At 38.9% G+C, this 16,386-nt stretch overlaps 1 protein-coding gene across 1 annotated transcript in view; it reads left to right on the top strand.

Annotated features, from left to right (window-relative positions):
• Positions 1-646: 646 nt before the first annotated feature.
• Positions 647-16,386, top strand: part of itprid1 (ITPR interacting domain containing 1) — a 52,588-nt gene continuing 36,848 nt past the window's right edge. The window contains exons 1-2 of the mRNA XM_071526686.1: positions 647-735; positions 14,125-14,303. Coding sequence (XP_071382787.1) covers positions 647-735; positions 14,125-14,303 — 268 coding nt within the window. The remainder of the gene's footprint in view (positions 736-14,124; positions 14,304-16,386) is intronic.

Here is a 16,386-nt window from a genome sequence, read left to right as displayed (position 1 = left end):
AGCACATTATAAGCACATTGTTAGTGCATGATGGTTATTATAATCCCAGCATGATAGAATAAACGTGCAAAAACTTTAGGTGGTTGAACACTTTATGTTGCTTTAACTATACAACTGTAAATGACATTAAACCGAGTGTTATTTTCTGATATTTGTCTGATGATTGTATTGTAAAAACTGTCTCACCATAAAAAGTAAGGATTATTTTTTAACAGTTTACATTTATTTAGATACTGAGCAGTACAGAGAATCCACATGTTTAATATGGTCCAGTGAGAATCAAATTCCTAGTCACAGACATATTAGTATCAGACATTACCAAATGAGTTACCACGATGATCAACTGTAGCTGTTGTATAATGTTCAACAGCCACTAACATAACTCAAGACACATGTACCCCCCCCCCCCCCACACACACACACACACACACACACACACACACCAAACATGGCCGCTTTGGCACAGTAAAAAAAAATAACCAAAAAAATAAGCAAACAACAAAAAAATTTATGTAACAACAGCATGCTGCCCGCAGTTTTATCTCTGTCGTTCTTTGCTCTGATTGGCCGGCCGTTGGCTGTCTTCCTGGGCCGCAGATGATCCGATAGGCCCATCTGGCGGGCCTGCTCGGGGTGCCGATTAGTCATGGACTCGGCCCCCTGCACCCTGCCCAACCCCCTACCGACTCCCATGGGTGCCTTGCGCACGCCACCCACAGACAAGCTGTGCGCACCGTAGCCTCTTCTGAGCAGCCTTTGGCCCCAATCTGGAACAATGTGGAGCAGGAAGAAAGTTCAGGGTCTTATTTCATGGGAAAGACTTGCAGTCCTTTACCATGTCAAAGTATCTGCTGGTAGAGTCTGGCTGCCAGCATGCCAACATAACTGATGGTGGCAACACCACCATACATATTTTGTAATTTCATTTTCAGGCTCTAAGGGCCAACTCTATTTTCCCTGAGAGAGAGGTGAGAGTCCTCCATGTTCCTCCTCCCTTTACTACACTACTACCAGGCCAGTCAGCTACTTTGTCTTATTTAAGGAGAAAAGACAGTCCTCTCCAAGCATTTTATTTCTTCACTAATGGAAGATAGGAAGAGATTTGACACCATCTTGTCATGTAAGCTCAGGTTGTGAGTCTCTCATTGCTCATAATAAAAAAACAACAACTGTCAAATGATATTAACTGGAGTCAGAAAAGACAGCCCCTGCCCTGGATGAACCCTCCAGTAGTGCAAATGTAGTAGTGTGATGTTGTTGCGCTATATTATGAGCAGGGCATTGTACATTTCGGAAGAACTGTATGTGGATTGAAGCACAGACTTTTATTTTGAAGGATGCGGGTTAACATTTCCGTTATCATGCTTCCTGTGTTCCTTAAGTGTTGTTGATATGTCGTCAGTATGTCCTTATGAAATGGTGTAAATAAGTGTATTGGGTTTCATGTTAAGTTTAGACACCTTTCCATAAAGGGAAATATTGGGGGTTATTGCCGGAAGTATAGCGAGCGTTTTATTTTACGAACTGCACTTGCCGCACTACCGTTGGCTTACTTCCTCTTTGTTTCGGGACTTTTACCGGGAAGGTAAAAGCTAAGGATGATGTGCTACATCGACAAATATTGCCGGTGAACCACCAGAGCTTCCACGTAAAGAGGCAAAGTCTGACATAATTTTGTAGGCTGTAAAGTGGGTGTGTAGTCCAAAATCCCTGTGGAAAATATGAACGGCATTTGCAAAAATAAAGTATGTACTGCACAGAGGCTTACTAGCTATATTACGTTTTGTTCCAAGACATAAGTCACCTTTGTGAATTTACTTTTTATATTGATTGTTGCAAGCAAAATGCTAATCATTTTGGAAAGGGGACCACAACAGTTTTTAGCCAGTAGCTAGCAACACAGGAAAACACAACAATTGGAATAGAACTAACAACTAACAAGAACAAGGCAACAAATAACTATATTACTATATGAATAATAACAACTATAATAACTGTTCAATACAATGCTATGAAATGCTATGCATGGCCCGGGTAACCAAACAAAAAAAAAAAAAAAAAAAAAAAATTGCTTCTATGCACTCTATGCATTGCTTCATAGCACTGCCTTGTAGCACTGCCTTGTAGCACCTATGTCCTGTTGGACCAGAACTTAGCTTTATAGCACTACTCTCGTTGTTCTCTCCTAACTAGAACCTTGCTTGTGTTGTATGAAAATCTCATGTGTAAGTCGCTTTGGATAAAAGCGTCTGCCAAATGTGAAATTGTAAATTGTAATTGTATGCAACACATCAGTGTTATTGTACTAACTAAACTAATATTAAAGTAACTAAAAGATTAAGGGGAAATTTAAGAGTAAAGTCAGGTAAAGTCAGGGTACAAGGGGTTAAAACTAACAAAGTTGATGTTAGTTGATGTAGTTTAACCCCTGGAACAATATGTAGTCTATCTTGTGGATTTCTGTTCATTTTGGGCATTTTTTGAAAAGCCCATTCATATTTTCCAAAGGGATTGTGAACTACACACCAAATGGTGGAGATGATCTATGGCAGTGATTCTCAACCTTTTTCATATCCAGGGACCGCTAATTTAGTCCACATTAGAGCCACGGACCCCCATTTGATGAGATTTTGTCTCTCGGACCATCGGACAATATTTTTATTGTCAGATATGATTTTGTCCAGAATTCCATGACTATCTGTATTGTAGGTAGAGAGATAACAGTGAAACTTTAACCAACACATATAGTCATTCTTCTATGTTCTCTAATTGTGTTAACGTCTTGTAAATTACATTTTAATAATTCATCAATTTTCTGTGGACCCCCTGGAACCCCCTCAAGGACCCCGGACCCCACGTTGAGAACCACTGATCTATGGCATACAAAATGATGCAAAATGACGACTTCCACTTACAGCCTCTATAGAACCAGAGTGCAGGCAGAAGCTTGGTGTTAGCTGGATTCCTAATACGCCCTTGGTGAAAACGAGTGACGCTGAGTCTTAGGCTGAAATCTCCATATTAGCTGACAGATTCCCTGAAGCCTGTATGAGCCGCCCACAGACAGGCTGTACATTTTGGTTTCTCCATCTCCCGCCAGACATCATATGGAAATTTGTCACTGGTGCTTGAATTTCACAACACGCCTGTTTCACTGTGAGTGTATACTAACTCTGTCCAGAGACTTAATATTATGTTTAAGGCTCCCAGATTGTGTGTTGATTTGTTTGCATTTATTTGATCTTTATTTATCCAGGTTATAGTCCCACTGCCATCAAAAAGTAGGAGAAGGAGGAAGCAGCACATGAAAGGCTTTGACCATTCTAAAGCGGCAATAAGTATTCTAGGACTTTATCTGCCTCTGTTTCCAAACGAGGAATTTCAATAACATTGGCAGGTGTCTGGCACTCCTTACAGTGGCCTGTATTGGGCATAAATGATAAAATCACATTTTCACAATAGAGAGGTGTAAGCTAGCAAATTAGGGCAGAGATCCAACAGAAACATCTGGTGAAGAGGTAATATATTACTATGCAAAATACTGGAATAATAAAACTGTTTTGTTATTTCCTTTTTTGGCTTGAGAATGAGGATTTTTGTTATTGCCTGGTGTCCAGCCCCAGTCTTTCGCACTTTTTGAATTTGCATCATACGGGTCTGGACGCAAGCCTGTTCACGACTCGGTTCAGTGATGTAATTTCTCGCCCCAACCCATTGGTTGGTGTTAAATGTCAATTAGCAAAATTTTTGACCAAACACAGTAGCAGAGCAGATTGGCGTAATCTCAGAGCACAGCCCACCTACTTCCAAGGTTTTAAACATGCTAATTACCTCCGCCAAGGAGGTTATGTTTTCTGTTAGCAGGATTACGGAAAAACTACTGGCCCGATTTTTATGAAACTTCATGGAAGGGTGTAGCATGGGCCAAGGAAGAACCCATTACATTTTGGAGCGGATCCGGATCCGACCCACAAACAAGCAATAATAGCACGAACCTTGGTGGACGTCTGCGCTCTCTGAGTGCCCTTCTAGTTGTTCCTGTTTTAATTCATAAATGCCATTAAGTATTATAAGGACTGACAAAATCACAAAATGTAGCTTGCTCCTTTAGCCATTTTGATAACGCTCATCATAAGTTGCCCATCTGATCAGTAACATCGGACAGTATCTGTCTGATTAGGCTTGCGTCCAGACCCCTATGAATCGTAATGCAAATACACAAGACAACGATTCCTGGGGGCGGGACACCAGGCAAGGATTTTTAGCCTTTGTAGCTGAAATGTAAATGCTGGGGGTGGGGGGTTGAGAGTGTCTCCAGTGGGTGGGGAATTTTGTTCCAAACCAGAGTATGGCCCTGGAAAGTGAGTTTTGAAAGCCATTAAAGGAATAGTTCACCCAAAAATGAAAATTCTGTCATCATCTACTCACCCTCATGCCAAATGAAACACAGGTGAAATTTGTTAGTCCATATAACACGCAGGGAGGTTGCCAGCACAACTTGGTAGCAGCCTTCTCCAAAACAACTGAAGTCAATGGGGACCTGTTCTTTAGAGCTCCAAAACAAAAACAGCCAAACAATCACACTGTGAATAGAAAGACCTATACACCATTATTTGTTGCAAATTAATCAGCTGTAGTTCAGATTTGCACTAAATGATGGTGTAAATATACTGTAGGTCTTTTTGGAACTCTGAAGAACTGGTCCCCACTGACTTCAGTTGTTTTGGAGAAGGCTGCTATGGAGTTGTGCTGGCAACCTCCCTGTGTGTTATATGGACAAACTTCACCTGTGTTTCAACTAGAGTTGTTCTGATACAGATACCAGTATGGGAAATGCCTCTGATACAGCCTAAAATGCTGTATCAGAGGCCTAAAATGCTGTATCAGCCCAAATTAAATTGCCGATACCCATATCGGCGAGTACGCGAGTCTATGCACCGATCCGATATCCCGTAATTTATTAGCCCAGAAAAAAATCAACTTTAAAGTAGTTTCACCCCGATAAAACGGCCATTTTCCCGGAAATCTGTACTTATATACTAAATTTATACTGTTACTGTACTATTTAAAATTTTAAATGTTTTTTTATTTTACTAAATTGTGGCTGCACTTTAACAGTTTTTTAAAGGAATTGTTATTTATTCCTAGATTTATTTATTTTTGTTCTTTTTCAGTTATGACTGTCAAACTAGATAATAAAGTTCTATGGCATTCATTCTCTGTATGTATTTGTTCATGTTTTAGGGTTTAACCTGAGCCAGGCCATACAACAATGATAGCAATCATATCACATCCATACAGGGTTAGTAGTATACAGCTGTTAAAAAATAATAATAATATGTATATATTTTTTAACATACTGGTATCAGATCTATACTCCGTATCGGCCAATACGCAAGTTCAGGTATCGGAATCGGTATCGGGAAGGAAAAAATGGTATTGGAACATCTCTAGTTTCAACTGGCATGAGGGTGAGTACATGATGACAGAATTTTCATTTTTGGGTGAACTATTCCTTTAATCTCAGCAGCTGGCCAATAAGTCATTGTTACCATTCAATAACCCTATCAAACCCCCACAGATAATTATGTCAATTTGTGCTACGAGACATAAAAAAAAATCACTTATTGTACATTTAACTATGCCAGTGAAATCGTAGCACTGTGAGGCTCAAATAAATGGAATTATAACCTGGTGAGTTGGACTGCCTCAATGAAACATTCCGACATGACGTGGCCATAGATCGTAACTGAGCGTGTTCAATTCCTACCGCTGTCCAACAGTTGTCCTTGGCTGTCAGACAAAAGCATGGTAACCCAACTCCACTGGGACACCAGGGACAAAACAGCATGCAGGACAAAATCTAAACACATACGGCCTATGAGCATCACCACCCACATCTTTGAAGGCATTTGGTATTCTAATAAAAGCGATGAATATGTATAACAAAATGGTGTTTTTAAATGAGGAACAAAAGGGCCACTGAGACTTTTTTATACAAAGACACAATTTACATGAAAACTAATGCTTTGCCTTCTACATTGCTGTTGAAGTGTACTTGCGCTGAATAGGTAACAATTTTAATCTGATATAAGGCTGATTTAAATACAAAATAATGTATAAGACAGATCTTATAATACTGTTAGAAAGCTGAACAAATGGCTGCAGATGTGTGCCAAGATTAACAGCTCCCATCTCCCTACATCCTGGTGAGAATGCATATCATTAAAGCTCAACATATCACAGCACCGCATAGTCACACTTATACAAGCTCCATAATGATGTATGTACATTTATATGATTGATGGGAGATTAGGCAATTATTCATGCTTTCTACTTTGGATGAAGAGGAGACATATTCACAACCAAGCTGATATACATCCTCTCAAAGGATTTATACAAATTAGTTCATCTATTCCTCTACACCTTGAGGATATACATATAAATCATTTACACTGACTTTCAGTCAAAAAAAAACAAACCAAAAAAAAAAAAAAAAAAAAAAAAGTTGCAGGACAATCAAGCTATCATCTTTACTGGTTAAATATTTGGCCTTTACGATTGAACTTCAAAATCTGAAAAAATCAATTGAACAAAATCTGCATGTTCTTTGCTTTGTATATATTGCTGATGGTAATTTGAAATCATAAACATGCTTGTTATGAATTACGACTTATGTGTTTTAGTCAGCATGAGCTTCTGAATATTAGGAACACTATGCCTGCTGGCTTGTATCCCGAATTTTGTTCCGAGTTCTCCTGCGGGAAACATTTGGAAACCAAACATCCCAACTCTGCAATCTTCATTCTGGGCAACTTGAATTCATAAAGAGAGAAAGTGAAGGCAGCCAAACCTTCCAAACCACAATCTGGAATTGGAGTCCAGAGACTGACCGTCAGATGAGACATTCATACTATACTGCTATAACCTGCCGAAAGGAAACCATTATGTAGTAGAACATTTCTAAGACATGGTTAACTGAAGAACTTGGGAAATGGAGGGACATCAGAGCAATAGAGGAGGGAGTCAGAGAGGAAAGCTGCTCGGCTAAAACCCAGATCAACATGACCATCAGAGCCACCAGCTCATAATACAGGACCAAACTTTGCCAGCAAAAACTTTCATACAGAGCAGCAGATGCTTCACTGACTAGTTATAAGACTTTCAGAGAGTCCCCACCACACTAACAAATCATGTTCACTCCTTCTCTTTATACCAGCCTTCCTCTGCTGTCCATGCCTCAGTCTTCAGATCTCAGGTCACAGTGCCAACCCCCACCGCTGGTACCAGACTAGGGGGGACCACACACTTCTGCCCACCTACTGGACCTCATTTGAAAGGAAAATATTAAACCTGCAATAAGCGATATCTATGGAAGCCCATTTCCGCCAGTGTGATGACAAAAACGGTCCTGTAAGTCATTATAATGATAAACTTTCTCAAAATAATGACTTAGTATCTCAAAATAATGAGAAACTTTCTCAAAATAATGACTTAGTATCTCAAAATAATGACTTAGTATCTCAAAATAATGACTTAATATCTCAAAATAATGAGAAACTCTCAAAATAATGACAGTATCAAAATAATGACAGTATCAAAGAGTTAGTATCTATTATCTAGTATCTATCTATCTAGCATACTAACTCATTATTTTGAGAAGGTTTCTCATTATTTTGAGATACTAAGTCATTATTTTGAGATACTAAGGCATTATTTTGAGAAAGTTTATCATTATTTTGAGATACTAAGTCATTATTTTGAAATACTAAGGCATTATTTTGAGAAAGTTTCTCATTATTTTGAGAAAGTTTCTCATTATTTTGAGATACTAACTCATTATTTTGCGAAAGTTTCTCATTATTTTGAGATACTAAGTCATTATTTTGAGAAGGTTTCTCATTATTTTGAGATACTAAGTCATTATTTTGAGATACTAAGGCATTATTTTGAGATACTAAGTCATTATTTTGAGATACTAAGGCATTATTTTGAGAAGGTTTCTCATTATTTTGAGATACTAAGTCATTATTTTGAGATACTAAGGCATTATTTTGAGAAAGTTTATCATTATTTTGAGATACTAAGTCATTATTTTGAGATACTAAGTAGGAACGTTTAGCTTAGCTATTCGCCTTTATGCACGGTGCTTTGCAATGTTTGTCTTTGGCTGGCCTCGTAGTGTAGTTTTAAGTGCAAGTAGTGCAGGCTTTATTGGCAAATGTGTTGCTGTCTCTGTCACCCTCTAGTGGTCAGAAAATGTAGCTTATTGCAGCTTTAAATTCAGTCATTACAGTAACTCAGAAACAATACATTCATGTCCAAATCTGGTGAGGGGCGTCATGTCTGCGCTTTCCTTTCATTTTCGATGCAAGTAGCTGTGCAATTTATTCTGGTAGCGATGCAGCAAGTTTCCAGAGGTGGCATGTCACATTGGCCCCTCCATATTTGCATAAAGTAGAGCAGTGGTTCTCAACGTGGGGTCCGGGGACCACCAGGGGTCCTTGAGGACAAATTATGAAAAAGGTTGAGAATCACTGAAGTAGAGGCCTCTCTAAACTCCCAAACCTCGGGAACAAAGTTTTAAACTAGCCTTTGTAGATCTAAAATGAGTCAAGATTCAGCATCTGCATTACCTATTTCTCACCTCACATATTTTCAGAAACAGATTTCGGTGTTCTGTGGACTGTTGTAAAGTTTCCGAACAAGTCGCCTTGTTTTCCAGTTTGAAACCCAGAGACAGAAACCGAGGACAGCCTAACAAGTTGTGTGTTTGTCCAATCAGGTGCAGCCTTCGGTCCATGGCAGATGAAAGTGACGAGGCTGCAAACCAGCATGTACACAGCTACTGTTCGTCCAAAGTTTTAAATAAAAGGAAAACATTACATTGGGTTTGAATATTTATATATCTAATCATCTTTGGGAGGAAACTGTTCTTTATGTTCCTGGAAAGGAGAGCACTTGTCAATCATTTATCGGGACACCGCCTCCAGTATTTCAGTGGCATGCCTGTCTAGTGGCCAATATTGGGAAGCAGCGCGACAATGATCCAATGATGGCCTGTGAAAACATACCTTTAGTGTCATTACAGTAGCCTAATGTATTATTCACTTACTCCAATTAGCGGATTAGCACTCAAACAGCCTACACTTTTGCCAAGGAACTGATGGGCTGCAGCATTTGAACCACAGGGTAACTATGAAATGTCCAAAGTGCGCCTGAAGTGATGTGAAGGATGATTCTGAGTAGGAGACTTGAATTGATGAATGTTGGCAGGTTACTATTATATTGTCTGTAAGTTATATCAGAACCACTATGATTCACCACCATTTAAAATGTAACAGATGTAGACCAGCCTACATAGCCTATCAGTATTCATTTCAGTAGTGGTGGAATCTAATGGTTCAGTACAACAATGAAGTGATAAATAAATCGGCCTTGGCAACGAGTGACAAAAGTAAAGTTGTGGATGTCATTTTTGTAAGCAGATCAAGTTTAAGTTTATTTGGATAGTCCTTTGTTGATACTCAACTTCCTATCAGGTGGCTAATAATAATGTGTCACTAAAAAGAGATACTCATAATTGTGTGAAAAGTAGTCTATAGATATTCAATGTCTGGCCCAACTTTAATGGTTAATGGGTTAATGTTAGAAATAGGGTCAGGTTATGGTTGGTTAGGCTAAGGTTAGGGTTACATAGTGTGGAGATGCATCAAAGAGACAAATGACACTTTGTTGCATATCTGATTTTTTGTCACTTGATAGGACTTTTCAAATAAAGAGTTACGCAAAACATAATCACATCAAGTTGTTATTCTGGCTATAGTTACTATAGCTGTAGCTAAACTGGAGAAACCAAAGTGCTGTAAGCTACAATTAATAAATTGTAATAGAAACTGGTAATAATAAACCTGTAGGTTAGCTACTGATTCATTATAGTTTTTGAGAGCATTAGATTGCATTTTGACAAAGAATAAAGTTTTACAATGAAAGGTTTTTCTAATTTTAAATAATTGATTTTTATTTTCACTAATTTTCGTGAAAAAAATATGAAAAAGACATGAGAAAGCACAAAAATAAAGCTAACACCCACACTGAAAGCTGATTGGTTCTCGTTTTGTAGCTGAGCAATGACACTGAAAGCTGATTGGTTTCCATTCAGTTCGGACCCCATCAAGACATTTTCAAAGCGATATTGTCAGGTGCTCACTCGCTCACAGTGTGTTATCTTCACTTCAGTGCTGTTCACACCTACAGGTTCACCCCCTCTGTGTCCTGCACACCATAACTGTCTGTTGATTGGCTGTCAGCTGCCCTCCATAAAGGAAGAGCATGACACCAGGGCAAAGACCAGGGCATGACGGATACTGACCCTTCACACTCAGACAACCATCAACCATCAATTGTTTCATTTTACATATTATAGTGAGTGGCAGCAAGGCCCTCGAAAGTAAGAAGGGTGAAAGTAAAAGAGAAAGTAAAGCAGAAAGCAGCTAGAGGTGAGAAATAGATTTAGTGACCTTAAAATCTATCCAATGAAGATTGTTACAGTCTTCAGCTTGTACTATTATGATGGAAATCACTAAGATATAGTGATATATATATATATTTTGGATTATATTTAATATTTAGCACAGGCAGACTGAAATGCAGAGAGATGAGGGGGAGAGAGAAGAAGGCAGTGAGACAGAAATACAAGAGATGGAAGCATTTATAACAGATGAGTAAAGTGAAGGAATATAACAACACCACATTGCAGGAATTATGTCTTCTCTATAATGTATATAATATATAATAACCTGAATTTCCCCAAGGGGATTACTGTAAGTGTTATCTTATCTTATCTTACCTTATCTTATCTTATCTTATCTTATCTTATAATGCTCAAAATATACATCATAATGGCATCTCATTCAGTCCCACCTAACCATAGTACACTGGGCCAATGCACTATTGAACACCACACATCTGCAACCATACTGTATGTGCTTGAATGTACATAGACACTGAATATTAATGTATATATGTAGACTGTTAGAGACAGTATAGTCTACTACAATGGTTCTCAACATTGGGTCCGGGGACCACCAGGGGTCCTTGAGGGGGTTCCAGGGGGTCCCCAGCAAATTGATGAGTTGTTAAACTTCAGCATTATTTCATTTACAAGACGTTAGCACAATTAGAGAATGTAGAAGAATGACTGTTCTGATCATAGTTCCTCTGTTATCTCTCTACCTACAATACAGACAGTCATGGAATTCTGGACAAAATCATATCTAACAATAAAAATATTCTCAGATTTGGGTTCGAGTGACAACATCTCATCAAATGGGGGTCCGTGGCCCTAATGTGGACTAAATTAGGGTCCTTGATATGAAAAAGGTTGAGAATCACTGGTCTACTACAGTATGGATTATATGTCCTATGCTGCCCCCTTGCATTGTATTTAAGTACCAGGTTAGGGTTAGGGTTATGGTTAGGGCTGTACCAGGTGTCACTATTTCAGCTACACTGGGTTATGTTGTGAATTGTCAATCTGCAACGATGCCACCAGACTAATGACTGTATTGTGTTTGTGGAGGGAAGTGATTGTCATTCCCAAGTCCTTCTTTGTGGCTGGCCTGCCCTTCCAGATTTGTCTTTGAGAGACATCTAGTGGTACAAAAGCGATACTGCATCTAGTGGAGGCGTCACCAATTCCTACTGTAAGATGTTGAGTTGATGTTGCTGTTTCTTTTCTCTTGGTCAAACGTGAGAACATTTAACAGATAAAAACTAAAGTCACTGACTCACTTAATATATCTGTCTTTGTTTTGCTGCAAAACACCAATCTCACTCTGTAGACACCCAGGACACAGTCTGGAGGGTAGACAAAAAAGGTATAATTCCATAAATTCATTGTAGGCTATTACACAATGACTACACAATTTCTGCTTTGCTCTGCCCATGTATTTACTCTTTCTCTTTTCTAAAGACACGTATAACCTGATCTCAAAAAGCCTATCCTTGGAAAAGGAAGGATTTGCATTTTAATGGCAGCCTATCAGCTCACCTCTTCCTGGACCTGGACAGCTGGAGGCCTGCTGTCTGTAACAGTAATGCAAAGTAATGTGACTGCAGAGATAGCAGATACAGCAGGAGAGCTGAACCACCCTGCAGACAGAAAGTAATGCTTCTAGTCAGTCGGCTTATCCCAACTTGGATAGCATACTTTTCCTTTTTCTCTGTTCCTCTTTATTTTAAGGGCCAATAAGTAAGGTTTAAACTATGCCATCTCCCAAACTGACCATAATATATCTGTGAGTGTTGATAGGGTTGGTGATGAATAGCCAGCAATTGCTGAGTCATGACCCCACCCATTGGAGTTTCTACAAAGGCAACAAAGCAATATTATTATTCCACTATTTAGCATGGTGATATATTACCTCTTCACTAGACGTTTCTGTTGGATCCCTGCTCTAATTAGCTTAGCTTAGCTTAGCTTAGCTTACTCCTCTCTATTGTGAAAATGTGGTGTCAAAGGTAGTATTAGTATTAGAGTTTTTTTTTTATTTTTTTTTTTTTTATTATTACTTATTATTACTCTATCTCCCATCCACCTTATAGACCTCTTCCTAGTCTGACAATGTGGGACACAGGCAGGCGCACACACACACACACACATACACACACGCACACACATGCACACACACACACACACACACGCACACACACGCACACACACACACACGCACACACACCAGATCAACACAATACCCGACAACTAATGTCACTTTGCTCTCTTGTTTTCTGGCTAGACTTTTATTAATTGTCCTGTCCTGTATTTATTGTTTTGTTTTTCCTGTGTTGTCCTGTCAATGTTCTGTCTTCTGTCTTGCAATAAAAAAAAAAGAATGACAGCTGTTCAGTGTTTTGTGACAGATTAAATAGTAATTCTGATGTTGTTTAAAAAAAAGAAATAAAAAAAAGAAAATGTGCCTTTTCTCTCCATTACAAATTACTTAATACCCTGTTAAATACCTAAAAAAAAAGTACAATTTGTATTTCAGTCTTAGCATTATGTCATCACCTATATGGTACATTTTGGTCTAGGTTGCTTTCTGGTGAGGAGAGATCAAAGGACAACATAATTGTTCACTCTCTCTCGCATATAAAAAGTTATGTCAAGTTAGTTTTGGAAAAAAAAAAATGTTTTAGTTAGTTTGTACTGTAGACCCTACAATAAGGGTTCCAAAAGGGTTCTTGTTGTGGGGGGGGCAAGGATCTACGTAGAACCATAAAACTCCTATGAGGACAAGCAGGCTTTATTGGCTCAACTAAATATTGTCACACACACACACACACACACGCACACACAAAACCACATACTTTACATGCTCCCATTCCCTGCACAGAGTGTACAACATTAACTCCTTTAATATTACTCTTTCACCTTATTTGCCCCCTCTGTTTTTAAAGTACAGCATTTTAAAATTAAAGCTGCAAAACCTGCTAAGTGGCATGGGAAAAGTGCTATGCAACTATTTCCCACAATCCTTTGTCTTTGTCTCTTTCTAGCACTCTCCCTCCCTTGTTTAGAAATGCGTGACCTCTATTCTGCCCATATGTCATATAACTACTGAGACGGGAACATCAAGACAGTCCCTGAAAAGTGTCTTGCCACAGTGAGGGAGAGAGACAGAGCTGCTTTACACTGATAAAAAAAAAAAAAAGTGGAGCAGGAAGCTATGAAAGCCTTTTAACAAGTCAGCCAGGAAGTCATATTTCCTTGTAGGGCTGAGAAGTCAGGGCCCCGAGTCATTTGCATCTCCCGCCCCGACTCCCGCGCTGACATGTTTACCGAGTGGGAAGAGAGCTGAATGATAAGTCCTGTTTGCTTTTTTGCGCTCCGCCCGTCTGTCTCTCGCGCTCTGGAGGAATTTCAAGTCTTGTAGGCATCTTCAGAGAGGCTTTCTCACTGCAGGGATGAGCTAAGCCGCTGTTTGGTTGCGTGCCAAGTGGGACAATGTATAAGCAGGAGTCATCTGGGTCAGCGGGATCATAATACAGGTAGGTGTTTCACTGCAGGAATTAGGATGTGTCATGTGCATGCATGGGTGTATATGCATTTTTTTTGTTGTTCAGTGTCCTGGGTGTTGTGGATGTGCTTGAACGTCTGTGTTATGTCCCACCGCCCCCCCCCACCCAGCTTCTTGCCATGGCCTCCGAAGGCGCCGCGGAGAAGAGGGCCAACCTGGTGGCCTCCAGGGTCCACTGGAGCAACGTGGAGCTGCCCGAGCCGGCCCGAGGCGGGGAGGCTCACGGTACGGAACCCGTGAGGCGGGGGACGCTTCGGCATCGAAGGATTGGATCCTGAAAATGCTCAATCCGCGTTAGTTTACAGGACTGTGGCTCAGTAGGGATAATAACGTCTTCCAAAGTATTGCGGTCACACGCGTAAAACGTCTTAAAATGGCTAATAACCTCAGCAGTAGTCCATAGTGAGGTAAGCTTTCGTTCCCGCAGTTGGATTTGAGTCTTTCAATAAAGTTCAGTGGTAACTAATGTGTGCTTAACTAATGTGTCTGGTAATAATTTATGGTTTTATTTATTAATTTATACATTATTTAATAGTTTATAAAGATGACTATTAAATAATGAATGAATGAATACCTTAGTTAACATGAACACCATTAGTAAATGATTATCAGACACATTAGGTAACTGTTAATTAAGGGTTAGTTAATGCTTATTAAGCATTAACTAACCCTTAATTAATGTACCCTTATTGTAAAGTGTTACCAGTTCGGTATACTTACTGTTTTATTTATGGAATACAGAGAGCATAAATCTTTAGTAAGTAAATTCCTAGTATACATCATAGTAAGTTGCATGAGGACTGGGTCTTTTCATGGAAAAAGAAACATGAATTAATGCGTTTCTGAACATATGAATCACTTTTGTTACTATAGTGGTGGTTGTTTGCCGTATGATCACCAACTGGAGATCATAGCTTCCCCTCCTTTTTGTTTACCACTGCATCACTGGGAAATTAGACTACAGTGAGACACTGCATGTAAATATCTTCCCTGTTCAGACGAGACTTTGCCTCATGCAATATTATTAGTAGCTGGGTGCAGGATGTTTACAGTAAATGAAAAGTTTTAGTAGCCTACAAAACACCACCATTTAAAAAATATTTCACTTTATACTGCAAGTAAAGCTCACTATGAAACATTACTGAGGTTATTAGCTCCTATTTACATACAGAATAGTAACATTTACAGGATGCAATCATATTTTTTTGTAATAGCATCGCATGACAACGTCTCCCCAGAATGGATATCTAGCATTTCGGAACGAAGCCTGTCAAAAGTGACTTTGCTGCAGTTCAGCGGTCAGATCTCAGTGGCAGCTTCCTGCTTTTGTCACTTCTTGTTGCGTCACCATGTGTTTAGTCATGCAGTATCACAGGAGTCATTCTAATTTGTTTTATCATGTCAACCACAGGAAATTCAAGCCAGGACAGTGTCAGAGAGTGGCTTACCACCGCCGACACTGAGTGAGTATCAAAATGGAAACACAGACTGTTAACTAATGGAAGCACCTCTAAAAGTCACCTTTGGAGCTGATAAAAGGGTTCTTATTTTCTGACATTGCCAGTATACTTTTGCAGTTACATCATTCTGGTAATACTGGCAAAACTAACGATTATTTTCATTGTCGATTAATCTGTCAATTATTTTCTCGATTAATCGATTAGTTGTTTGGTCTATAAAATGTCAGAAAATGGTGAAAAATGAGGATCAGTGTTTCCCAAAGCCCAAGATGACGTCCTCAAATGTCTTGTTTTGTCCACAACCCAAAGATATTCAGTTTACTGTCATAGAGGAGTAAAGAAACCAGGAAATATTCACATTGAAGAAGCTGGAATCAAAGAATTTTGACTTATTTTTCTTAAAAAATTACTCCAACCTACTAAACCACTAATCTGTGATATGTTCTACCAAAGGAGTGAGGCAAAAGATGTACCGCTTTCCACAAAAAGTGTATTTTTATTTTTAAATAAAATAAACTAGTCAATTAAAATATTGGCTAGCGCAACATTAAAGATTTAAAAAAAAAAAAAGGACTAATCCAGTTTTCATAGCTCAGCAGTGATATTCAGTCTGTGAGGATTAGTGATGCTGAGGGAAAATCCCCTGAGCTCTCATGTCAAATTGCAGCACTACTGACCTGAGAGCTTTACATACGGTTATGTAAGATGATGGTTTCACTGTTTATACCAAGACACCATATGGAACAACAACAACAACAACAACAATAATAATACATATAAAAATATATATTTAAAAAAAAAAAAAGCAGAATTTACGAAGTGCTTTACAGTTTCAGTTTGTTTATTTA

The sequence above is a fragment of the Centroberyx affinis genome, unplaced genomic scaffold, assembly GCF_046629955.1.
Source record: "Centroberyx affinis isolate AG114_WGS23_722 - 3 ecotype Tasmania unplaced genomic scaffold, CSIRO-AGI_Caff_v1 ptg001444l_1, whole genome shotgun sequence".
In the NCBI taxonomy this organism is placed as follows: domain Eukaryota; kingdom Metazoa; phylum Chordata; class Actinopteri; order Beryciformes; family Berycidae; genus Centroberyx; species Centroberyx affinis.
The sequence above is the reverse complement of the archived record's forward strand: the minus strand, read 5'-3'. Positions and strand labels throughout refer to the sequence as shown.